This window comes from Mus caroli, unplaced genomic scaffold, assembly GCF_978045245.1.
Source record: "Mus caroli unplaced genomic scaffold, Mus_caroli_1 scaffold_2, whole genome shotgun sequence".
NCBI lineage: Eukaryota > Metazoa > Chordata > Mammalia > Rodentia > Muridae > Mus > Mus caroli.
In genome coordinates, this window is record NW_028227257.1 from 148,599,325 (window position 1) to 148,620,395 (window position 21,071).

Genomic DNA, 21,071 nt, shown 5'->3' on the forward strand with positions numbered 1-21,071 from the left:
TCTCCTAGAGGCAGGGCTGACGCTGACCCGCCCCCCGTCTGTTCACCACAGATGGAGTTTGATGAGAAGGAACTGCGAAGGGAGATCAGCTATGCTATCAAAAATATCCATGGCATCAGGCATGTACTGGGACCAGGGTGGGCTCTGCACGGGGCACGGGGCACGGGGCCTGAAGGAGCCTCTTGCAGGAAGGACCTGAGAGTCCTAATCTTCAATCCCCTTAACTCCAACTTTCTGGCTCCTCCGTCGACAGGCTCCAGCTAAGGAGGGAGGTGGCTGGGGGGCCTGGGCTCTCGACAGCCTGCAGTGCACTCTATAGGGATGGGTGCAGCTCTCCCTAGGGCGCAATAACTGCCCAGTGCTGTCCAAGTAGCCAAGCAAAGGGTAGGGTTGCTGGGTGGGGCCTAGGGCATAGCACCCAGATATCGTTCTAAATTGCTTTATGAGGGGAGTTTTCTACTTGTCAGACCCTCCCCCAGCTCCTGTTAGCTCTGCCTCCCCTATTTTACCCACTCCCCTCCTAAGCCACCCCTTGGTGGAGAAAGGAGGGCTGGGAGATAGAGCCTGCTGCTTAGACACCACCCTCCCCTGGGATGGAGAACCCAGACTCTGACTGGCACTGTGCCCATCCAACACCTATGTGAACAAGACAGAAGAGCCCTGTGCTCCTCCTGTAGGCTCCATGCTGCATCTTGACACGAAGTTTGCAGTTTGATAAGTGAGTTGGCCTAGTAGGAAGATCTCGTCTCCTAGTCTTAACAAAAAGCTTGGTTCTCAGAACGGCTCTTAAGGAGGCCTCGGTTCAGCAATTTCCAGAGTTTGGGGATATAGAACCTTTCACAGCAACACTTACAAGGAAGCAAAAGGTACACAGGAAGAGTCTCGAGCAGAGTGGTCTGGCCCAAGGATCACCAACCCATTGACTAGATGGGGACACTGAGGCTCAGAAAGGGTAGTGGGAGGACTCTTCCCCCAGGTACAGCCAGGAGCTGGAGAGGGACCCTAGCCTGGCCCTCCTGGCAAGTGCCAGCCTGTGACACTGTGCCCTTCTCCTGCTCCGGGCGTACAGAACGGGGCTCTTTACCCCAGACATGGCCTTTGAAACCATTGTGAAAAAGCAGGTGAAGAAGATTCGAGAGCCGTGTCTCAAGTGTGTGGACATGGTTATCTCGGAGCTAATCAGCACCGTTAGACAGTGCACCAAGAAGGTAACAGGCAGCCCTCGGCCAGCCCCCTCAGCCCCACCTCTGTCCCTTCCTGCACTGCTCAGCCAGCCCCCACATACCCCAACGCCTTCTCGGTAGCATGCACAGGCCTCAGCGGGGTGGGGAAGGACCTGGACAGGGGAGCCCTCTGAGGGGACCTCACCCACACCTTGATCCCCAGGTCTGGGGAATCAAAGAATTGGACACTAAGAGATCTCCCCTGGCTCAGAGAGAATGCTGTTTAAGGGAATCCTGGGCCCCTGCCTTCCACAGATGTCGGGTTACCTTCCAAGGCTCTAGAAGGGTCTTGGGAAAGCCTCAGTTGGAGGGCATGTGAGGGACAGGACCTTCTGGGGTACTGCGCAGGAACCTGGGCAGCCAGAGGAATGCAGAGGGCCCAGGGCTGGCAGGTCCCATGTCTCCCTGTTGTCCTTCATCCTCTCCACCCTCTCACCCCTCCTTGGGGACTGTCACTCAGGCATTCCATCCTCTTCCACATTCACCTTTCCAGGGACATCCAGCCTCACAGAACTGTCCAGGAAGGCAGGGCTTGGAGGATGTTTCTCACAGCAGGGAATCCGAGGCCCGGGGCACTGAATAACCTACCCCAGCCACACCTGCTAAGAAGTGGCAGAGCTGTTGCTGGGAGCTGGGGCTGTGGACTCTTCAATGCAGTGCTCACTGGTTTCACCCAGGACCCCTCCCTCCCCACTGCTGCCTTGGCCCCTCTCAATCACCGCTCCCCTCTCTGTCTCCTCGCCTCTTCTTGCTTTCTGTCTTTCGGAGCTAAGTGTCCCATGGGCCTGTTAGGAAGAGAGGCAAGGGATGCCCCTTGAGGAGGAAGGGAGGAGCAGGGGCAGGCAAGGAGGTCAGAGTCCGGTTGAGAGGATGGGCTGCCGCAGGCACAAGGCTCCAGGAGGCTTCGTCTGCATTACAGACTGTGCAAGTGGGGAGTGCAGAACCTTGGTATGCAGCCGAGCGTCCTAGCAGAGGTAGCCAATAGGGCTGGGCTTTTGAGTCTGGCTGAAGCAAGTCAGGGACATTCAAAAGCCTAGACTTGCACAGGATGTGTGGCCAGGTCCTGGTCTGGGTCAGGTCCTTAGGAGGACCCAAGGGGCACTGGGAAAGAGCACTGAGGAGGATTGTAGGGGGCACCCCTGGGGCAGAGAATCTGAACTTGGAAAGGGCTCTCTCAGAGCAGGGGTTTGGTTCCCTTACACCTTTGGCCATAACCCCAGAGCCCTGGGGGTGGGGGTACCTGGCAGCACCTGGCAGGTGCAATCCTGGGAGAGGTGGGGGGCTGGGTCCCATGCTCACGGTGTCTTCTGTTCTCTCTCTCTCTCTCTCTCTCTCTCTCTCTTTCTTTCTGTTGGTGTCTCTCTTTTCCCTCCATGCCTGGCCATCCTCACCCACCCTTGAGCCCGGCCGCTTGGCTTTCACTCCCACCCTCTGCCCACCCGGCTGTTCCCTCCTCTCCCTCCTCCTCGGGTGCAGGACGGGACTCTTCACACCTGACCTCGCTTTTGAAGCCACAGTGAAAAAGCAGGTGCAGAAGCTCAAAGAGCCCAGTATCAAGTGTGTGGACATGGTAGTCAGTGAACTCACGTCCACCATCAGAAAGTGTAGTGAAAAGGTATGGCGGCCGCCTGGGAGGGGCTGGGCCCAGCCGGCACCACGTCCCAGTGGTTACGGCTTGCCACGGGCAGAACCATCTACCTAGCAGATGTGATGGCCACTTGGCTCCCCACTGGAATCCAGGCAGTCCCCAGCCTGAGGTTTCCCGCCATCTTATAACCCTGGGACTGCCTTCACTCAGGATCCTGCCAATCCCTTGTCCCTGACAGAGGGCCATACCCCACCCTATTGTTCTCCTTTCCATTGGTAAGGATGACTGTACAGTGGCAACTACGGCGATGACAGGGGATGGCAGCTGTTTACTGAGCAGCTACTATGTGCTTCAGTGGGCCAAGTGCTGGCCCTTACTATGGGACTTAATTCTCTCAACAACTCTGAGCAGTGGGTAGCGTCATCAGCCTTGTGACCAGACAGATCTCAGGAAAAGCAGAGTGGGACTCAGATGGAGGGGGTTCCAGGGTCAGGACCTCTTGGGACAGGAAAGCCAATCCCGGGACCTCAAAACCAGCTTGCCCTAAAGCATGTTGGAGTGCTCAGGGGGAGAACTCTGTATCGGAGTGCTCAGGGGAGCACTCTGTGTGAGTCAGGCATGGGCAGCCCCTTTGGGGTTGTCTGTGACCTTTTCCATGTCGTTTCCCCTCTCTCTCCACTTGAGGATTTTTTAGCCAGGCTGTCCAAAATAGCATTTGCTTTCAGGATGCAGGAGGGGAGCCATTGCCAGTGGGAACTTTGCCAGAATTCTCATACTGTCCCTGAATCTGAAAATGTCTTTTGAGCTGAGGTGTATGTGTGGGGTACACATCTGCCTTGACTTCAAGGTTCTAGTGAGCATCACCCAGTATCTCCAGGCCCTGTTCTGAGGAGTCCCTGTGACTTGGTGCAGAGGCTGGTCCACGGGTCCTCTGTCTGTTGGGCTCAGTCCATAGCAGAAACAGTTCCAGGTCTATGTAAGGGCACTGAGCATGCTCCAATGCTTCTATTTCATTTTTGTTCTCTTTTTTCTCCTCCCCTCCTCTGTTTTTCCCTCCACCATTCCCTCTTCCTCTTCTTCTTTTTTTTTTTTTTTTTTTTTTTTTTTTTTTGAGACATAGACTCACTCTCTTGCCCAGGCTAGCCTAGAATCTACTATGTAGCCCAGGCTGACCTGACCTCATGGCAGTCCCCTGTCTTAGTCTCCTGAGTGGTAGCAGGAAAGGCATGAGCCACTACACCCACCTTGAAAACTTCCATTATTTCTGGGCTGGCCAGCTGGTTCAGTGAGTAAAGCCATCACTGTGCATGTGTGCCTGCACACAAACCGCACACACACACACACACACACACACACACACCACGATATTAAGAAAATAAAATAACTCATTTCAAAAACGTCCCTATTAGAGCATCATTGGCTTCTGTGTCTTAACCGCGTGGACTCTGCTCCTTTCTATCACTGCTCTCATTCTGTTCTGCACACACGCTAGCCCCTAGAAACAGGGTTTTTGTTGTTGTTGCTGTTTTGTTTTTTTCTGATACAGGGTATCTCTGTGTAGCCCTGGCTGCCCTGGAACTCACTCTGTAGACCAGGCTGGCCTTGGACACTGAGATTCATACCTGCTTCTACCTCTCTGAGATTAAAGGCGTGCGCCACCACCTCCTGACCCTATAGAATAATTTTTAATGGTGATGCTAGAGGCCATTGAATGGATTTGTTGAACATTTAATTTTAAAACACATCATAAAGAAACAAGAGTTGGGAGATGGCTCAGTTGGGAAAGCGCTTGCCACACAGCAGGAAGACCTGAGTTCAATTCCCAGTGCCCACATGGAATGTCAGACGCAGCAACATGTGTGGTCCCAGGGCTGGCAAGGCAGACTGGCAGAGCCCTGGAGCCTACTGGCTCACCAGCCTGCCCAAACCTTGGTTCCAGGGTTAGTTAGAGATTCCGCTCAGATACAGGGTGGAGAAGGAGCCTCCACGTGAATATGCACAGGTACAAGTGCACACCCACAAAGCGATACGCTGGTCATGAGTTTCTTTGCACATGAAGATACATTATGCTTCTCTCTTCTTAGATGGTTTCCTTAGGATAGATTGCTAGAAGACTGATGGCTAGATACCAACACTCCAAAGCTCAGAATGCTTTGATGACCTGCCTTCCTCCGGAAAGCAGTCATTATGAATGATAAAGCCCTGAAAGCTCTCTATGCCCATCGAGAGGCCAGCCATAGGCAAAGTCATGCCGCCATAGTGGAAGACCGGGACTATTTAAAGGCAGTGTGGTTGTCCACGCCTGCAATCCCAGCACTGTGGAGTGAAGACAGGAGGCTCGTGAGTTCAAGGTCACCCTCCACTACATAGTTAGAGGCCAGCCTGGGCTACGTGAGATCCTGTCTCAAAATAAAAGAGGCAAGACAGGCCTGTGTGCTTCTGTCAACATGACACTCTATGATTTAAAGTATGCTGTCTGATGGAAAATATGTTGCAGAAAAGAATGTTTGTAGCACTTGGGAGAGGAAATTACTAAGTATTGAATGCTAAAATTCAAAGTCCTATTTACCCAAGGCTAACCGCTGTTTTGAGTGAAAGAAAGGAACAGGGCTGATTCTGTTTCGCAGTGAAGTCTTCTGTGGTTGGTGAGGTGGTTCCTGTGAGCAAGAAATTTGCTTCACAGAGAGCATAACTTCTTAAGAGAGAACCATATTTTGGCCATATGTTTTAACTTCAGCAGTTATTTTTCGTTATATGGCAAAATCCACCTATATTGGTTGTTTTTTTTTTTTTTTTTTTTTTTTTTTTTTTAGTACCCGTGTTTTCTAGGGAGTTGGGTGTTACTTCCAGCCCTGCTGGGATTGGATGATTTTTTAAATTTAGTTTAATTTTATTTTACTTCTCTGGACACAGCTGAGAGTTTGTTGCTAGGTATAATCTAAGAAGGAAAGCACCCAGGAAGAAGGGCTCCAGGAGGCCATCTAGCAGGGCGGCCTGTGAACCCAGAACTCATGGTTTCGAGAGCTCCACTCCTGACCTCCAAACCAGTGTGGGCTGCAGGCTGGCTGCTCCCCTCAGCCAAGGATGGAGAGAGAGAAAAGTTCCATTTTAAAAACTGGTTAAAAGTCCTGGAGGCAGGCGCTCCGAGGAGGCAGCCAGAATGGAAAAAGATGCTGGAAGGAGCAGAATTTCCTGAGGGGGCTGAGGCAGCCCTGTCCATATGGGACGTGTGGAAAACTTGAGAAATGTAGATGCAGGCTCGGAGCAGGGAGCTGGCTGTGCTCTTCCTGCAAATCTCCCCCTCCTTCCCAGATCCACCCCTACCCCTGCCCTAGGAGGGAGCCTTGGACCACCTCAAAGGCCTGGTAACTGTGACTCAGCCCCAAATTTCTGTCCAGGCTCAGAAGCTTAAAAAAACAAAACAACAACAACAAAAACTCACAGGGCAGCAGACCCCACCAGCCAGTGTTTTTCTAAGCCCCAGGGCTCAGGCTGGTCCTCCTAAGCCACTTGTGCTAGGCTGCCTGAGCTGCAGCCATGATACCTCCACAGGAAGGTTGGATGTGGGCTTCTCTCGAGTCGCCCTTCCCTGGGCTGGCATCCTAAACTCCACTCCCTTCCCCGCCCTCCTCCCCACCCTGACAGTCCCTTTTGACCCTTACATTGCCCTTAGAGTCAGGCACAGAATACCTGGACATCTTCCCAAAGCATCCCCTAAGAATCTTGACCCCAGAACAGGAAGAAAAGCAGGGCCAGGAGCCTGTCTAAGCTGGGTGTTAACGACCCTGGGAGAAGAAGGGTGGTCCTGGTGGGCAGGCTCCATCTTCAGAAGCGCACTGAGGAACCCCATCTAACAGCTGGTTCCAAGCCAGAAGATTGAGGAGGGCAAAGACATTCATCTTCCATTCATCTCCCCATCCCAACGACATGTCCTCTTTAAACATGCTGCTGTCCAGCCCTGCCACAGCCCTGAGGCACAATTACTACCCAGCCAGAGGAGAGGGACTGGGGTAGCACAGGGAGGCCCCAGACTCAGCTCTCAGTCCTCAAGCAGGACAGGCTTTTCAGAAGGGTCAGCATGTAAGAGAGGCTACAGCAGAATGGCTGAGCCAAGAGCAGGGTTCCTAGAAGTTCAAGGTCATCCTTGGCTACACAGAGTACAGTAGGAACTACCAGGTCTGCTAAGTTTCAGACCTGGGCAAATGTAGCTGGCGATGGTGGCAGACAGAGGCATACCTAGGGAGACAGGACAGGGTGGCTTATACCCAGCCAGGCCCCCGCGGGGTACTGCTCATGCTGCTGACGCCCCATCTCTGCATGTCCCTGTGTCTTTGCATGCCTTTGTCCTGTAGCTTCTGCATGTCCTCTGGTGCGACAGCTGTTATTCCCTGTAACTCCTCTTCCCCGGCTCTGGCAAGGAGTCAGTCTGTCCCCAGCCTGACTCAGGAGGTCAGCTGGCACCATAAGCCCTCCCCTCCCCCAGTTCTCACCTGGCTGTCATTCAGAGCCTTTAGGAAAGAGAGAGGTAACCCTAAGGGTCAGTGAACGCCTTGGGAGTAAGGATGCCTCCTCAAAGGCCTGTCTGCCAGGTTGGCCTTTGAGATGGCCACATTAAGATGGTAGCTTCCTCAGTCTGGCTCTTTCTGTAGTTCTCCCCATGGAGACTGCCTCTTGCCCAATGAAATTGCCAAGGTGGGCCAGTAAAGATGGTCCCGGAACTGGGAAGACCCTTGAGCTGTCATTTAGAGTGCACACTTAGGTGGAGGAGCGGCCGTAGTTCGGTGCCATCAGCTTCCTGGGGCCCCCGGGGCTCTCCTTGGCCTGGTTGGTGTTCCCACGCATAGCTCCCAAGACATGCTCCTGGGTCCCTGTACTCAGGTGGGGGTTTGGGTGCCTAATGTCCCAGGCCCTGTGTGTACGTGGCTCTCTCTCCTCCTGCCCTTCTCCAGCTGCAGCAATACCCGCGTCTGCGGGAGGAGATGGAGCGAATTGTGACCACCCACATCCGGGAACGTGAGGGCCGCACCAAGGAGCAGGTGAGCACACGGTCTCCTTTCCTCTTTCCAAGATCACTTTCTGGTCCTCTCTGCTTTCTGATGGGATGACATGGTTAATGTAAAGTGGATCATTGTGGCCCTTTTGAAGGGCACGGTTCGGCAGTACTGAGTACGCTTGGCACCGTGGTACCATCGCCACCACCCACAGAAGGCTTTGTGTCTTGCAGTGTTGACTTTGTCCTTGTCATAAACAGTCCCCTCGCAGCCTCTGACAGCTCCCTCTCTTTCCAATTTATTTAGGTTCCTGTGGTAAGTGAAATCATACAGTATTTCAATCCTTTGGTGTCTGGCTAGTTTCACTTAGCATAATGCCTTTAAGGTTTATCCAAAATATTGTAGCACCTACCAGAATATTCTTTAATGACTGAATAATATTCTGTTGACTATATACTAAGTTTTTGTTTATCTACTACAGTCTTTTCCACCTTAAGTTTTTTCCGTGGATGGGTGTTTTGCCTGTGCGCGTCTCTGTGTACCATTTTTGTGCACTGGAAAATGCAGTGGAGTTACAGTGAACCTCCATGTGGTTGCTGGGAATTGAGCCAGGCCCTCTGGAAGAGCAACCAGTGCTCTTAACCGCTGAGCCATCTCCCCAGCCCTTATCTGCCACCCTCTGGCTGTTGTGTATAATCCTGCTAATTAATATGGCTGGCCAAATATTGCCTCAGGTCCCTACTTGCAATTCTTTGGGGTCTACACTCAGAAGTAGAATTGGTGATCACATGGTGATGCCACGTACCATGTTTTTACTAGTTGTCTTGCGAATTGCGTGCAGGGCCAGACATGCGCTGAGCACACAGGCTACCGCTGAGCTGCATCCCGGGTTGACCCATTTGTTTAGTTATTTGAGAAACCACCACACTGATTTCACCCTTTATACAATCAACTCTCTCTCTCTCTCTCTCTCTCTCTCTCTCTCTCTCTCCTTCTTCCGTTTCTTGTTTCTTTTGCTCCTCCCCTCCCTCCCTTCCTCCCTTTCTTCATCTCTTCCCATCTGTTCTCCACCCCAAACTGAAATCTCACTATGTAGCCTAAGCTGGCCACAAACCTATGATCCTCCTGCCTCATCCTCAGGCAGTGTACCTACCCCCTACATCCAGATTCCAGATCCTTCCTTTTTCTTTGTCTGTCTAGCATCCTTGGCTTCCTGGAGGTCTGTGCAGCCGTCCCCCTGAGGCCTTCCTCTGTCTGTCTGTCTGTCTGTCTGTCTGTCTGTCTGTCTGCTAAGTCTCTGGCTGGCCTTGGGCCCTCACAGCTGATCCCCCTTTTGCATTTCTGTTTCTGAAATATTCATTCATTCACAGATTTAAACACCAGATGTTGTCTTTGGGAAAAGCAGAGATATTTGGGCCTCCTGAGGCTCAGAACAGGGTCTCACTATGTAGCCTGGAACTCACTCTGTAGACCAGGCTGGCCTCAGACTCAGAGATCCGCCGGTCTCTACCTCCCAAGGGCTGGGATTAAAGGCCGGCACCACTTACCCACTCTTTGTCTGTTACCCCTCTAAACTTACCTTGGTGCTCCACCTTCCTGTTCTCTCACCCCACCCCTGTCCTCGCGCATATCCCTTCTCCACAATGCATCCCTGGTTCTCTTCATGTTTTTAAGTCCTTATTATGCCAAATGTCTTTAGGAACAGCTGTGCTCCAGGATTCCTGGAAGGTGGCGTAAGAAGGTGAAAGAGGATCGCTCTGAATTAGAGGCCAGATAGCAAGTAGCAAGTCCCAGGACAGCCAGGACTACATAGAAGGACCCTGTCTTGATAACTTTCTTGGGGGGGGGAGGAGGGCATGAGAACCCCAGGAAGCCCAAGGTCCAGCTAGCTTGGTGTGTGCAATGGTAAATAGCAAGAGGCCTTGTCTCAACCAAAGTAGCCGGCAAGCAAGGAGAGTCAAGGTTATCTTCTGACCTCCGTGGGCACACGTGGTATACACACCGCTCTCACCCACGTCTACCCACAAATCACTTCAGTGTGATGCTACCCAGCATCCCTCCTCCTTCTCCCCTCCATTCCTCTCTCCCTCCAACTGTCCCCATCCAACTGTCTCCCTCCAACTGCGTATGTGTGAGTGTTAGGACTTACGTAGCCCAGGCTGCTTTGAATTCACTACGTAGCAGAGGATAAACTTGCGGTCCTCCTCCTCCTGCTCCTCCCCTCTGAATGCTCAGATTACAGGAATGAGCCACCATGCCCACTTTATGTGGTGTTTGTTAGAGAATGAAGCCAGGGCTTCCTGCATGCTAGGCAAGGACTCTGTCACCTGAGCCACACCCCCCAGCTTCAGCGCTACCTCTAGGAACCAGATTCTTCTGGTGCATTGTGCCTTTCTCTCGACCACAGTCACACTATTGAGCATCTGCTGGCTCTCTCTGACATGCTGAAAGAGTGACTCACTTCAGAGTAATTTGTGTTCGCCAGTCCTTCAGGTCCAGAAGTGCTTCCTCAGCAGAATGTCCGCCTCAGGAAGGACAGGCCCCAGCTCACAGGATGGAAGGAAGAGGACTTAGGGGTGGACCCAGCAGTCATTTTCATCAAGACTCAAGGCTGGACGTGGTGGCATTTGCCTGGAACCCCAGCTCTTTGGAGGCAGAGGCAGGAAGATCAGGCATTCAAAGCTAGCCTCAGCTACCTAAAGAATCTGAAGCCAGACTTGGGCTGTGTAAGACCCTGTCTCATAAACCAAACCAAAACAAACCACAGCAAAACAAAAGACCCAAATACAAGTAGCATCACACTTCAGAATTTGTAGTGTGTATGTGTGTTGTGTTCCCCCACAACAGCCTAGAATGTTCCTATGCTTTTGAACATCTACAGAGTCTTTCATTGTCAGGTCACCTAATCTATTTCACTCTCTAATGACCATTGCCTTGTTCCCAAATTTCTTCCATTACAAATTATACCACACCCAAGCTTGTAGACATGGGCCTATTGTCCCTGGTACTGGGTACTGGGAAGACTGAGGTCGGAGGAGAGCTTACACCCCAGAGTTCAAGACTAGCCTGGGCAGTGAATATAAACATCTTGTGAGAGAGAGAGAGAGAGAGACAGAGAGAGACAGAGAGAGACAGAGAGAGAGAGAGACAGAGAGAGACAGAGAGAGAGAGAGACAGAGAGAGACAGAGAGAGAGAACTTTACCCACCTTGGACACTCTGGCTCCTAGATCTTTGATTATTTGATGAACTTATCTGAGATACAGTTCTAGAAAGGTTAACTTTAATGTTAAGCATTACCAGGTCACCTTCCACAAGTAACACTAATTACTCACAGCAGCCCCTGCCTCACTTATGTAGGTATGTGTATGTAGGTGTGTTCCATCCACCACAGTACAAAAACAAGAGTTACAGCGCTGGGTCTGGGGAGATGGCTCAGAGGTTAAGAGCACTGACTGGCTGCCAGGGTTCGGTTCCCAGAACCCACATGGCAGCCCACAACCACCTGTAACTCCAGTTTTAGGTGACTGGACGCCCTCTTCTGGCCTCTGTGGGCACTGTATGTAAGTGATGCATACAGAGGCATGCAGACAAAACATCCATACGCATAACATAAATAATAATCCGTAAATCTTCAAAAGTAAAAAAAAAAAAAGAGCTACCGTTCCATCTTCCTATGTACATGCTATCCTAACCTTTATTAACACTTACTATTCATTAGGGTTAAGATAGATCTGCTGGGCGTGGTGGCACACGCCTTTAATCCCAGCACTTGGGAGGCAGAGGCAGAGGCAGAGGCAGAGGCAGGCAGATTTCTGAGTTCGAGGCCAGCCTGGTCTACGAAGTGAGTTCCAGGACAGCCAGGGCTACACAGAGAAACCCTGTCTCTAAAAAAAAAGAAGTGGGGGGAGATATTTCTGCATTGTCTAGGAGCTCTTTATGAATAAGGGTGAACAATTTTTACATATTTTAAAACTGTTTTTATTAGCATATATTAATTATATATAACAATGAATTCAGTTTTTGCATACTTTTTTTTTTTTGGTTTTTCGAGACAGGGTTTCTCTGTGTAGCCCTAGCTGTCCTGGAACTCACTTTGTAGACCAAGCTGGCCTCGAACTCAGAGATCTGCCTGCCTCTACCTGCCACCTTGCCAGGCTTGACCTGTCTTTTCTTTTGTCTTTCAATTATTGACTATAGGGACTTTTTATTTATTATGGATCCTAACCTTCTAAATGTACCAAAAGCATCTCTCTCCTAGCTTATCATCATTCTTAAACTCTGTGTCATCTTTTCTATTTGTTCACCGACTTGGGGACCCTTGAAGGTCATGCTTCTCATCGACATTGAGCTGGCTTACATGAATACCAACCACGAAGACTTCATAGGCTTTGCCAAGTGAGTGTTCCCAGGAGTGATCCTCTGTGTGTGTGCATGCACATAAGCATGCATATGTGCACATGTGTGTATGTAGATTCCAGTTCTGCCAGCTTAACCCTCTACGTACTGTGCCGTATGAGCAGTGAGCAGTGGAGCTGGGCCTCTTGAGAGAAATTTTGAGACTCCTCCCCTCTCTCCCATTAGTGCTCAGCAGAGGAGCAACCAGATGAACAAGAAGAAGACTTCAGGGAACCAGGTGAGTGGGCCCCAGTCTCCCATGCCAATGGATGGAGGATGCCGGAAGGACTTGGAGCTCTGAGAACTCCCTCTCCCAATGGGAAGGGTCCTACAGGGGCCAGAGAGCCTGCCCTCTGCCAGCCACAAGCTTCTCACTCTGCCTCAGTAATCCTCTTTCCTCTCTCCCCAATGATGCTTCTCCTGGTTGCTATGGTTACTTCTCCTGGTTGCTATGGTTACCTCTTTGCAGGATGAGATTCTGGTGAGTACCAGGACTGGGGGCGGGGAGGGGGTCTTGGCTTGTGCAGTGACGGGGAGTCTTGCTGGTGATGGGGATCTGCATGGGGCAGAGGGCACCCTTTGTCTGAGCGCCTTACACATACCAGCACATAATTTTCACACCTGCTCCACAGGACAGAGAAAGGCCCAGCCATGCTCACAGTCCCATAACCCATCTATAAGTGCACACAAGCCAAGCACCTGCTGTAGGCAGAGCTACCCTACACGGGGATGGATGGGTCCAGGGCTAGGTAGATGCTCTTTAAAAGTCTGTTGGAGGAATGCTTAGTGACTGTTTGGAGTGGGTATGAGACAGGCATGTTCTTAAGAAGCAGACAGTGGAGGGCTGGAGAGATGGCTCTGTGGTTAAGAGCACTGACTGCTCTTCCAGAGGTCCTGAGTTCACTTCCCAGCAACCACATGGTGGCTTGCAACCGTCTGTGAAGGGATCTAATGCCCTCTTCTGGTGTGTCTGAAGACAGCTATTGTGTACTCATAGACATAAAATAAATATTTTTTTAAAGGAAGCAGACAGTGACCCCCAATGGAGAGTTAAGACATGATGAAGTCAGAAGGCTGGTCTCCTCGCCTGGCTCCTTGCCCCATGCTTCAAATGGCTGTGGAAACAGCGCTTATCAGCTTCCCTTGCCCCAATCCAGTTATGCACAGGAGACCTGGAGTCTTCAGTATTTCCCACATTGTTTCCAGAGGCTGTAACTGGTGTGATAACTGTTTCCCACCCAGCTTTGGGCCTTGGTCATCTCCCAGCCCAGGTTCTGAGTCTCAACTCACAGTAGGTGCTCAGAGAAGGAAGACCAAAAGAAATTGTATCTCAGGAAGGTTCAGAGCCTGCCCCTGCCCCATCCCTGCCTCTGCCCCATGAAGGCCTAGTACCTATAGACAGGGCCCTGGTAGGGCCTCTGAGAGTCCTGGGTAGGATGAGACTCTCCAGCTCAGGTACTCCGCACGGGAGCTAGGTAGGCAGGTGAGAGAGAACATAGGCTTGGGCGTGGCTAAGAGGAGGGAAAGGCTAAGTCAGCCAGGAAGCAGAGTGCACAGTGTGCAGCCAGATCATGGGACAGCAACAGACTCTGCTCCAAAGGCAGGCACTGAGGGGATCCTACTGGCAGGCTGGGAGAGGGCTGGCGAGGTGTCTGGTCCCAGCCACCCTGCTAATTTGTTAATTGACCAAAGCAGCGGTGATCTCCCCTCTGCTCGGGTGCTGGTGGACTGTGTGATTTCAATTCCCAGTGAGGTTCTCAGAAGCTGGAGAGGGTCGGGAAAGGCTGGAAGCAAGATGTGCACCCAGGCCTCCAGAGCAGCACCCATGAAGTAAGGGCCATGGAGGGAGCAGGGCACAGTCCCTCCAGTCAGGATCACAGCAGCAGGGGGCGGGGCTTGGGGAACAAGCACGGCCTGGGGGGGGGTGTTGTAATAGACCTCTGGACATGGACTCTTGTTACTCCCGACTTTTGATAGGAAGTTCAGGCCTGAAAAATGGGTGGCGGGATGGAGAGATGGCTCAGTGGTTAAGAGCACTGACTGTTCTTCCAGAGGTCCTGAGTTCAAATCCCAGCAAACACATGGTGGCTCATAACCATCCATAATGAGATCTGGGGTGTCTGAAGAAAGAGGGAGAGAGAGAGAGAGAGAGAGAGAGAGAGAGAGAGAGAGATGGGTGGCTTTGCTTCTCCCTTCGGCCCCAAAGGCTCTTAGAACTGTAACAGCTCAGTGTTCCTGTATTCATGTCACCACAAGCATCCATCCATCACTTACTGACTGACCAGCACTCTACAAAGTGATGAGGGGCACTGGGAGATGGATGCATTAACAGGAAAGGTTGTATAAGTGGGGTAATATCGTTCTTTCTGGAGAGGGTGGGAGGGGAGAGAGAGAGAGAGAGGATTAAAATTGCAGTCTCTGTTACAGAAGCAAACATAAAAGACTGATCAGAGATCATTACTGTGCTTCTGATTGGCGTGGGGGGTAGGGAGAGCTGCTCACCGTGTAAGTCTGAATGGACACCAGAGGGCAAGTAGGCACACACCAGGCAACAGGGAAGAGGGGCAACCGCAGCAAGTACAGGTTGCTAGGGTTAGGAACCCGCGTTTGGGACCCTCAAACGATGCTTGGAATTCCCTTACCCTTACATCCGCCAAACTCTGCTTGCATACTGTTAGCGACGGGGCACTCACCCTCTATTAAGTGGCCAATCCCTGGCTCCTACATCTCTGGCAGATAGAAGGCACTCTATCTGGAGCTGACCTTTGCTTTCCTGTCTTCCACTCTCTTCACTTGTGGTTCAGATCAGGGCAGGTCTGGCCCCCACCCTCTCTGACCGGTCGGGCCTCAGAGAATTGGAGAAGCGGCTTTTGAAGGCCTCTTCAGTCCTCCCCTCCTCCATGGGGAAGCCGGGCCCATGCCCACTGACCTCCTCCCCCACTCCCCGTTCCAGGTCATTCGAAAGGGGTGGTTGACCATCAACAACATCGGCATCATGAAGGGAGGCTCCAAGGAGTACTGGTTTGTGCTGACTGCTGAGAATCTGTCCTGGTACAAGGACGATGAGGTGAGTCAGGGGATTGCTGTCTGTCAAGGGTCATGTGGACTAGGCCACACCCCAGGGGTCTGAAAAGACTTGTACCAGGGTGCAGAGGAGGATGTACAATCAGAGAGTCACCCTCTCATCCAGGCTGGAAGGAGAAGATGGCAGGCTTGGAAGCACCCTCGAGTGGGAAGGCAGGGTTGCTGGGTGCCGTTCCCTGACCCGGCAGCCCAGTGGCCTTCCTGTTTTCTCACTCCAAGGCGTGCCTCCTCCTCTGTGGCCCTTACAGGACCATGACACACACATGTCCAGCTGCCAGACACTCAGTTAACTCCTGCACCCCAGTACCCTCAGTCCCTGCCAACCAAGGCAAGCTGTTCAGGATTCTTCCAGGCCAGGGGACCAGTAGTGATGATGGCCTACGGAGCCAGCCCCTGCCTCCCCCCCACCCCCAGAATAGCCCCTTGCCTGCTAGGGCACCTAGAGGCCCCCACCAGTCTCCTCCAGTTACTGGTCTCCTTTAAGAATGAGTCTGTTTGGCTTTCACATCTGGATTCCAGAGGTGACCAGCGAGAATGGGGGGGGAGCAGACAGGGGGGTGTTGTGGTAATGAACTCCAGCTGGCCAAGGAGTGGGGGGAAGGGAGCCTCTTTCTCCTGAGGGGACTACCATAAGACAGGGTGCTCTCAATGGGGCAGTAGCATTTTAGAGTGTGTGTTGGGGGGGCTGTGATTTGCGCCATCATGGCCCCTCCTTGATCACTGTCTCTTCCAAGTCTGCCTTGGGAAGGGGCTCCACCTCCCCACCTTGGGCGGGGTCCTCTGTCGTCACTAGGGGTGGGGGCGCCAAGCCATCTGGACCTCATTACCCCAACCCTGGCCTCTCCTCAAGCACAGGGGCCCCTGGAAGGGCTGGAGTGTGATGTGGTGTGGGACTGGGAGGTGGCGTCCTATATCCCCTGGCAGCCCCCCTAGGCGGCCCCCGTGCATCTCCTATTCCCATATCTAAGATCCTTATACAGAGTTGGGGGAATGGTGGCCCCATATCTGGCTACCCAGTGAGCTAAACTGAAAAGCACATATCTGTCTGTATAAATACCCGGGTGAGTCTTTTTTTTTTTTTTTAAGTTTTGTGTTTAGTTGTATGTGGAACCTAGCTGAGTATTGGATGTAGAGAGGTGGGGCCTCTGTGTGTGTCTCTGTGTGTCTTATGGATGTTGCCAGTATATGTGTGTGTGCATGTTGTGTGTTGGAGTATAAACACCTAGGTGTGAATTTATGTGCTAGCATGTGACTTTACTGTCTGTACTGAGTGTCAGTGTAGGGGGGGGGGCTGGAGGCGGGAGAATGTGAACGAGGGATATTTGAGTGTGTGTGTGTGTGTGTTTGGGATGTGAGAGTGGGGGAAGGGAGCATCCCATTGTGAGGTTGTGTGTCTGAGTGCGAATGCATGCACTTAAGTGTGAATTTGTGTGTGTGTGTGCGCGCGCGCACACGCACGCGTGCCTGGGCATGGATGTGTGCTTCAAAGCTGGGGTGCACAGATGTATACCTCTGAGCTAGTGTGAGCATTGAAGTGCATTGTTGGGATGGGAGTTCGGTTTTGCACTAGGGTACCTGGAGTTGGGCTTGGGCAGGGGTCTGGTCCCCTCAGCCCAGCCATTTGCTTTTTAGTCTTTGGGTTAAGGAAACCTTTTGACAGACAGGCAGTCACCCACTCCAACAACCTCCCCCACCCCACCCTCTTCCCTCGTCTTACTCCGATGCCCTCCCCCATCACCACAACCTCCTATGTGTCCCGCAGCGCGATGGCAGTCACAAAGCCCTGCGCCTCCTCCCAGTCCACCCCGTGCCCCCCCCCGCCCCCACCTCCCTGCCCCAGGTCCAGGCTCTGGTACTAGAAGACAGCAGGGGGGTTGGTGCGGCTCTCCAGCGACGGTGCCGAGGGTCTAACCCAGCCCAGCCTAACCAATGTGCAGACTACTGTACAATTTGGGAGTCCTGAACAGGTAGTCTAAACACTGGGTAGACGGAGTGGAGGTATCCTCTGGTCCATCCAGGCAGCAGCGTCTGTCCATCCGATGGGAGCTTTGGTCCCATCCCCTGGAGATACCGATGCACCCAGTCCCAGCTCCCATGTCCCCAGCCCCAGCCAGCCAGCCGTGGTCCCTCTCCGCTCCCGACTCCCCTTCTGCCTCCTTTGACGTGGCAGGGGTGAGCGGGAGCTGGGTTGGGAAGGAGGGGCCTGGGGAGGGGGCCGGCAGGAAGGGAGGGCAGGGGGAGGAGGCCACTCCTACCTAGTGTCCAACCCGGAGCACAAGGCGGCTGTGGCGGGCCTCCCTAGATGGGTTCCAGATGTTCCCTGGCCGTGTGTGCAACTTCCTCCTCTCCTCCCCCTGCCGCCCTCTGGGGCTCCCGGCCACCCGCCTGGCATAAAGAGGGCTTTATGTGGCTGCACAGGCCAGGCGGGTGTTGGGGGCAGAAGGGTGGAGATGACGCCAGGGTGGGAAAGCAAGGTCCTCCTAAACCCAGCCCCCACCTGAGATCCAAGACGAGGCTTGTGGAACCCCACACAGAGCATCCATCCTGCAGAGATCCTACGCATTGGGTGGGACCCTTGTGACCCAGGCGGCAGAAACTTCTCCTTCCTGGTGCCCATCTGGGGTGTCCCCTCCCAGGCTCCCTGAACTCTTCCCCTGGAACACAGAGGCTACAGACACAGACATATCTGTCTACAGATTTATACAACTTCATCCACCAAACAACCCAGACATGTCTAGCTCACTGCACAAACCCTCTGTGAGCACATGGCCCTGAAGTCTTATTATGTCCTAGTCACAATCACCACACACATCCACAATGGCACGATCACATTACCCTATAGGCCTGTGCATACGTACACCTATGTCCTATGAACACAATAGCGACAGACTCGATTGGCCCTGCAATTCTTGGCCACACAACCACACACATGTTTATACACATACAATTTCCAGGCTTGTGCTGTGTGTCTGATTGGTAACACATGGGTGGCTGGAAGGGGGAGACGGGGAGTGGGCCGAGCCAGCCCTTTGAAGCCTCCAAGGCTAGTGTACCCCCCCGCCCCCCATCTCTGTAGTCAGGAAATGAAGTCAGAGGCAGCCAGGCTGAAAGGCAAGAGAGCCTCATGCGAGCCATCCCTGCCTGAGGCCCAGCCTGGCTTGTCTCCAGGACTTGCTTTAGGTGGGATGAGGGAGACCCCATTGGCCCGACGGCCTTTGCCAGTCCCTTATACCGTGGCATATATACAGGGCTGCTCGCGATTGGCTCGAAAGCTATGTGGGTCTGGAGGCTGGTGATATCCAGATGGGGCCGGAGTTTACTGTATGTGCAGTAAACACACGTGCAGCGGGAAGGGCTACAGCCCAGGACTACTTGGGGTGTTCACCAACATGAATCAGTCTGAGGGACGGAGGCTTGGCAGCACCAGGCTGATCCCTGCCCCCTCCCTTCTCAACAGGAGAAAGAGAAGAAGTACATGCTGTCTGTGGACAATCTGAAGCTGCGTGATGTGGAGAAGGGCTTCATGTCAAGCAAGCATATTTTTGCCCTCTTCAACACAGAGCAGAGGTGCCTACCTGCCCCTTGCTGAGCTGCTGAGACCCTAGACCCTGAAAGGCCCAAACCATTGCCTGCTGTGTAGAGAATGGGTACACAAATCCAGGGACCTGTCATCAATAGCTACAAAGTTTCTCCTGAGTGCTAGGGCCATGTCTAAGCATCCTCCTTCCCTCTCCCTCCTCCCCTCCCTCCTCCCACCCCTCCTTTCTCACAGCCACTTACCTCTTGTCTGCCCCTCACAGAATACTCTGCCAGGTGCTAGAAACAAAAAGCAGAAAGATTGTCTCTTCTGGAAGGAGTTCGGGACTAGAGCTCACTTTCCAGTTTCAGGCTGGCTCTTCACCACCCCCTCTTTTTTTTTTTTTTTTTTTTTTCCTTTCTTTTCTTCTTCTGTCCTGGAACTCACTTGGGACCAGGCTAGTCTCAGACTCACAGGGATCCACCTACCTCTGCCTCCCAAGTGCTGGGTGTAAAGGCATGTGCCACTGCTGCCTGGCTCCAGGCTGGCTCTTAAGTGTGTGGGCTCTTTCGTACTCAGAGATAAGAATTGCAAACAGCTACCATCTGCTTAAAAGGTCCTGAGACCCACGCCAGGGCTGGACTGCCTGTCTCCTTTCTCCTTTCCTTTTGAGACAGGGTCTCATTTATGTAGTCCAGACTGGCCTCAAACTGAAGCATCTCCTTGGACTCTCAAGTACAGGGATTAGTGTGTGTCCATGCCTGGCTTCTGTCTCATCTACACTCTGAGCTACTTGTTACCCTGAAGCATCCCAGTGGCCCTACCAGACAGGAATCATTACCAACCTACCTCCCGAATGAGAACACTGAGGTTTCAGTGATGGGTACTAAACACGAGGACCCTAAAGCTCCCTAAAGCTCACATGTCCTCATCCCCTGAGCAGGGTGGGGCTTGCCTTCATCTCTCCTCCCGCCTACTCAATCCTGCAGGAATGTCTACAAGGATTACCGGCAGCTGGAACTGGCCTGTGAGACACAGGAGGAGGTGGACAGTTGGAAGGCTTCCTTCCTGAGGGCTGGCGTGTACCCTGAGCGTGTTGGGGTGAGTGGCAGTGGAGTAAGGGGAGAGGCCAGCTGCCTGTCCCTGGGGGCTTCAGGGGGCCAGGCTCAGAGAGGTTCTGAGCCCTTATTTGACTCGCAAAGAGCAAGCATCCCTTGCTACCTATATGAGTTTGGAATAAAGCCCTCTGGTTTCCCACTCTCCTCACTACTGGAGGAGAGTTTCCTGTACTTTCATACACTGGTGCCTTCAGGGGTGCCTCTCACATCTCTCCCCCGCCCCATCATTGTGGCAGTGGGTACATGTACCAGGGTCAGAGTAAACTGTGCTAAGCTCACACAATCTCTTCCTCTCTCTCTCTCTCTCTCTCTCTCTCTCTCTCTCTCTCTCTCTTTCTCTCTCTCTCAAATGTGCTCCTTGGTGGTGGCGGTGACCATGCTGATGCGACTTCTGTGGCTCTGACGTGGACCTTCAGGACAAGGAGAAAGTAAGTGTACAGTCTCTTCTAGTCTGGCACCCACAATGGCCAAGTGGGGGAGCTTGGAAATGCTCTTTTCTAATGTATGGATTGGGAAACTGAGACAAAATCTAGCCACTAGGGTTAGAGTCAAGTCAAGGCTGAATAAGCAGAGTCAGGGTCCTGCGAGGCACAGAGGTGAGCTGGAGCCCCGAGTTGCCCTCAGCGCGTCTGTGTGGCTGGCACCCTTGTGAGGGCTGAGGTCTTTTAGTGACTCCTGGAGTCTGGTTGCACAAGCCCTGCTACACTGATGCCTTGTGTTCCCAATGGCAGGCCAGTGAGACTGAGGAGAACGGCTCTGACAGCTTCATGCACTCGATGGACCCTCAGCTGGAGCGCCAGGTGGAGACCATCCGGAACCTGGTAGACTCGTACATGGCCATTGTCAACAAGACCGTGCGGGATCTCATGCCCAAGACCATCATGCACCTCATGATCAACAATGTATGTACATCGCTGTGGGCTATGCAGCGTGACAATGCATGTACATCGCTGTGGGGTGTGCAGTGTGACAATGTGTGTACATCGCTGTGGGGTGTGCAGCGTGCTGGTGTAAGACCAAGCAGCCGGTTGGCTTATTTCTTTTTATCACATTATTTACGAATTCACAGGGTGCCGGGCGTGGTGGCACACACCTTTAATCCCAGCACTTGGGAGGCAGAGGCAGGCGGATTTCTGAGTTTGAGGCCAGCCTGG

General features: G+C 52.7%; 1 protein-coding gene across 8 annotated transcripts in view; it reads left to right on the top strand.

Annotated features, from left to right (window-relative positions):
• Positions 1-21,071, top strand: part of Dnm1 (dynamin 1) — a 44,558-nt gene that overhangs the window by 17,376 nt on the left and 6,111 nt on the right. For 4 of the 8 annotated variants that reach the window (XM_085835028.1, XM_029471163.2, XM_085835025.1 and 1 more), the window contains exons 9-19: positions 52-119; positions 1,070-1,208; positions 7,761-7,847; positions 12,128-12,198; positions 12,385-12,436; positions 12,668-12,679; positions 15,152-15,265; positions 18,740-18,849; positions 19,789-19,900; positions 20,334-20,345; positions 20,649-20,819. In XM_085835028.1, coding sequence (XP_085691154.1) covers positions 52-119; positions 1,070-1,208; positions 7,761-7,847; positions 12,128-12,198; positions 12,385-12,436; positions 12,668-12,679; positions 15,152-15,265; positions 18,740-18,849; positions 19,789-19,900; positions 20,334-20,345; positions 20,649-20,819 — 948 coding nt within the window. Of the gene's footprint in view, positions 1-51; positions 120-1,069; positions 1,209-2,699; positions 2,839-7,760; positions 7,848-12,127; positions 12,199-12,384; positions 12,437-12,667; positions 12,680-15,151; positions 15,266-18,739; positions 18,850-19,788; positions 19,901-20,333; positions 20,346-20,648; positions 20,820-21,071 lie in introns of all 8 variants that reach the window. The other 4 variants (XM_029471206.2, XM_029471169.2, XM_021182409.3 and 1 more) reach the window with 2 other exon arrangements.